At 62.7% G+C, this 1,337-nt stretch overlaps 1 protein-coding gene across 1 annotated transcript in view; it reads right to left on the bottom strand.

Annotated features, from left to right (window-relative positions):
* MYO18A (myosin XVIIIA) overlaps positions 1-1,337 on the bottom strand; it is a gene marked incomplete at both ends in the record, with an annotated part of 2,579 nt that overhangs the window by 627 nt on the left and 615 nt on the right. Inside the window, 3 exons of the mRNA XM_009578979.1 lie at positions 665-802; positions 1,046-1,129; positions 1,232-1,337. The exon at positions 1,232-1,337 is cut by the window's right edge and continues 5 nt beyond it. Coding sequence (XP_009577274.1) covers positions 665-802; positions 1,046-1,129; positions 1,232-1,337 — 328 coding nt within the window. The remainder of the gene's footprint in view (positions 1-664; positions 803-1,045; positions 1,130-1,231) is intronic.

The raw sequence follows: 1,337 nt of genomic DNA, 5'->3' as shown, positions 1-1,337 counted from the left end.
GGTCACCCCAGATCCCCCCCCATGGATCCCCCAGCCTGCAGCAACACCCACCAAGGGCTCACGCGACGACGGAGCCCATCCCCATGAATTTACAGGAGGAGATGGAGGAGAACCCCCACACACACAGCCAGGGAAGGGGCAGAACAACCCGCGGGGGTTTTGTCGAATTGGAAAAATAGATTTAACTGTGTGTGAAGTAATTACAGCATGTAACGTAGGGAAAAAATAGCTCCCATTCTCCCCCAGCCACTGAGCCAGCCGCTGCATATTTATGGCCCCGGCAGAGAGAGCGGGGAAGGGAAATAACAGCTAGGAAAATATTAAGAAGAGAGCTAAGCTGCTCCGCTCCCCGGGCAGAGCTGCAAAGGCAGAATATAAAGCAGGCTGCGTTTAGCGGGGCCAGGAGAGTCTATAATTTCCCTAAGTCAATGCAGGGAAATAGCAGCACTTTGCTGGGCCGGGTGGTGGATTATTGTTATCGGCGCTTGCAGGGAGTTTTCCCTGTGGGGTCAGGGCCGGGCTGCCGGCAGGGAAGGGCTGCGGCGTGGGGGGTCCCAAGAAGGGGATATCAGGGATGCGCTCGGTGGATCCCCTGGGCAGCTTCGCATCATGATCCCGTTGCATCCCGGTCCCAGCCGGAGCGGAGAGAGAGCCCAGCACCTACCTCCAGACGCTTGACTTGCGTCCGCTCGAACTCCAGCCTGCTCTCCAGCTCGCGGATCTTGGCCTCTTGCCGGCTCACCAGCGATTTGTCCACCATGGATTGCTCCAGGAACTCCAGCTGGCTCTGCAGGCCTTGCAGCTGCGGGGGGGGCACAGCCTCAGCCTCGACCACAACCTCCCCGGCCCCCCACCACGCTGCCCTGGAGCGGAGCTGCCGGCCACGCTGCTCCCGTCCCAACAGAGAGCTCCCCGTGGGACTGCTCTGCACCCCCCAGGACGCAGGGGGCCCCCCCACAGTGTGGGCAGCAGGTCTCTGGGTGCCCCCCTGTCCTCCCAGCTTCACTCGGGGTGCATGCCCGTGCCCGATGCCGGTGCTCCCCACCTTCTCCTGCAGCTCCTGCTTCTCCTTGCTGACCTCCTCCAGCTGTGCCTGGAGGTCGTTCATCTGCGCCAGGTCCCGGGACGCCTGCGGGACACACCGGGGCCGTCAGTGGGGACCCCGCTGTGCTGGCTCCGAGAGGGGCATTACCGGAGGACAGGGGTGCCGCAGCTGCTGTCCCCCCCTCACCTGGGCCACAGCTGCCTTGTGCTTCTTCATCAGCTCATTCATGTCCTCCTGGTCCTCCTCCAGCCGACTCTGCACCTCGTTCTTCTCCCGCTGCAGCCGGCTCAGT

The sequence above is a fragment of the Fulmarus glacialis genome, unplaced genomic scaffold (assembly GCF_000690835.1).
Source record: "Fulmarus glacialis isolate BGI_N327 unplaced genomic scaffold, ASM69083v1 scaffold35245, whole genome shotgun sequence".
Taxonomy (NCBI): Eukaryota; Metazoa; Chordata; class Aves; order Procellariiformes; family Procellariidae; genus Fulmarus; species Fulmarus glacialis.
Note: the sequence above shows the minus strand (reverse complement) of the source record. Positions and strands in the feature narration are given on the sequence as shown.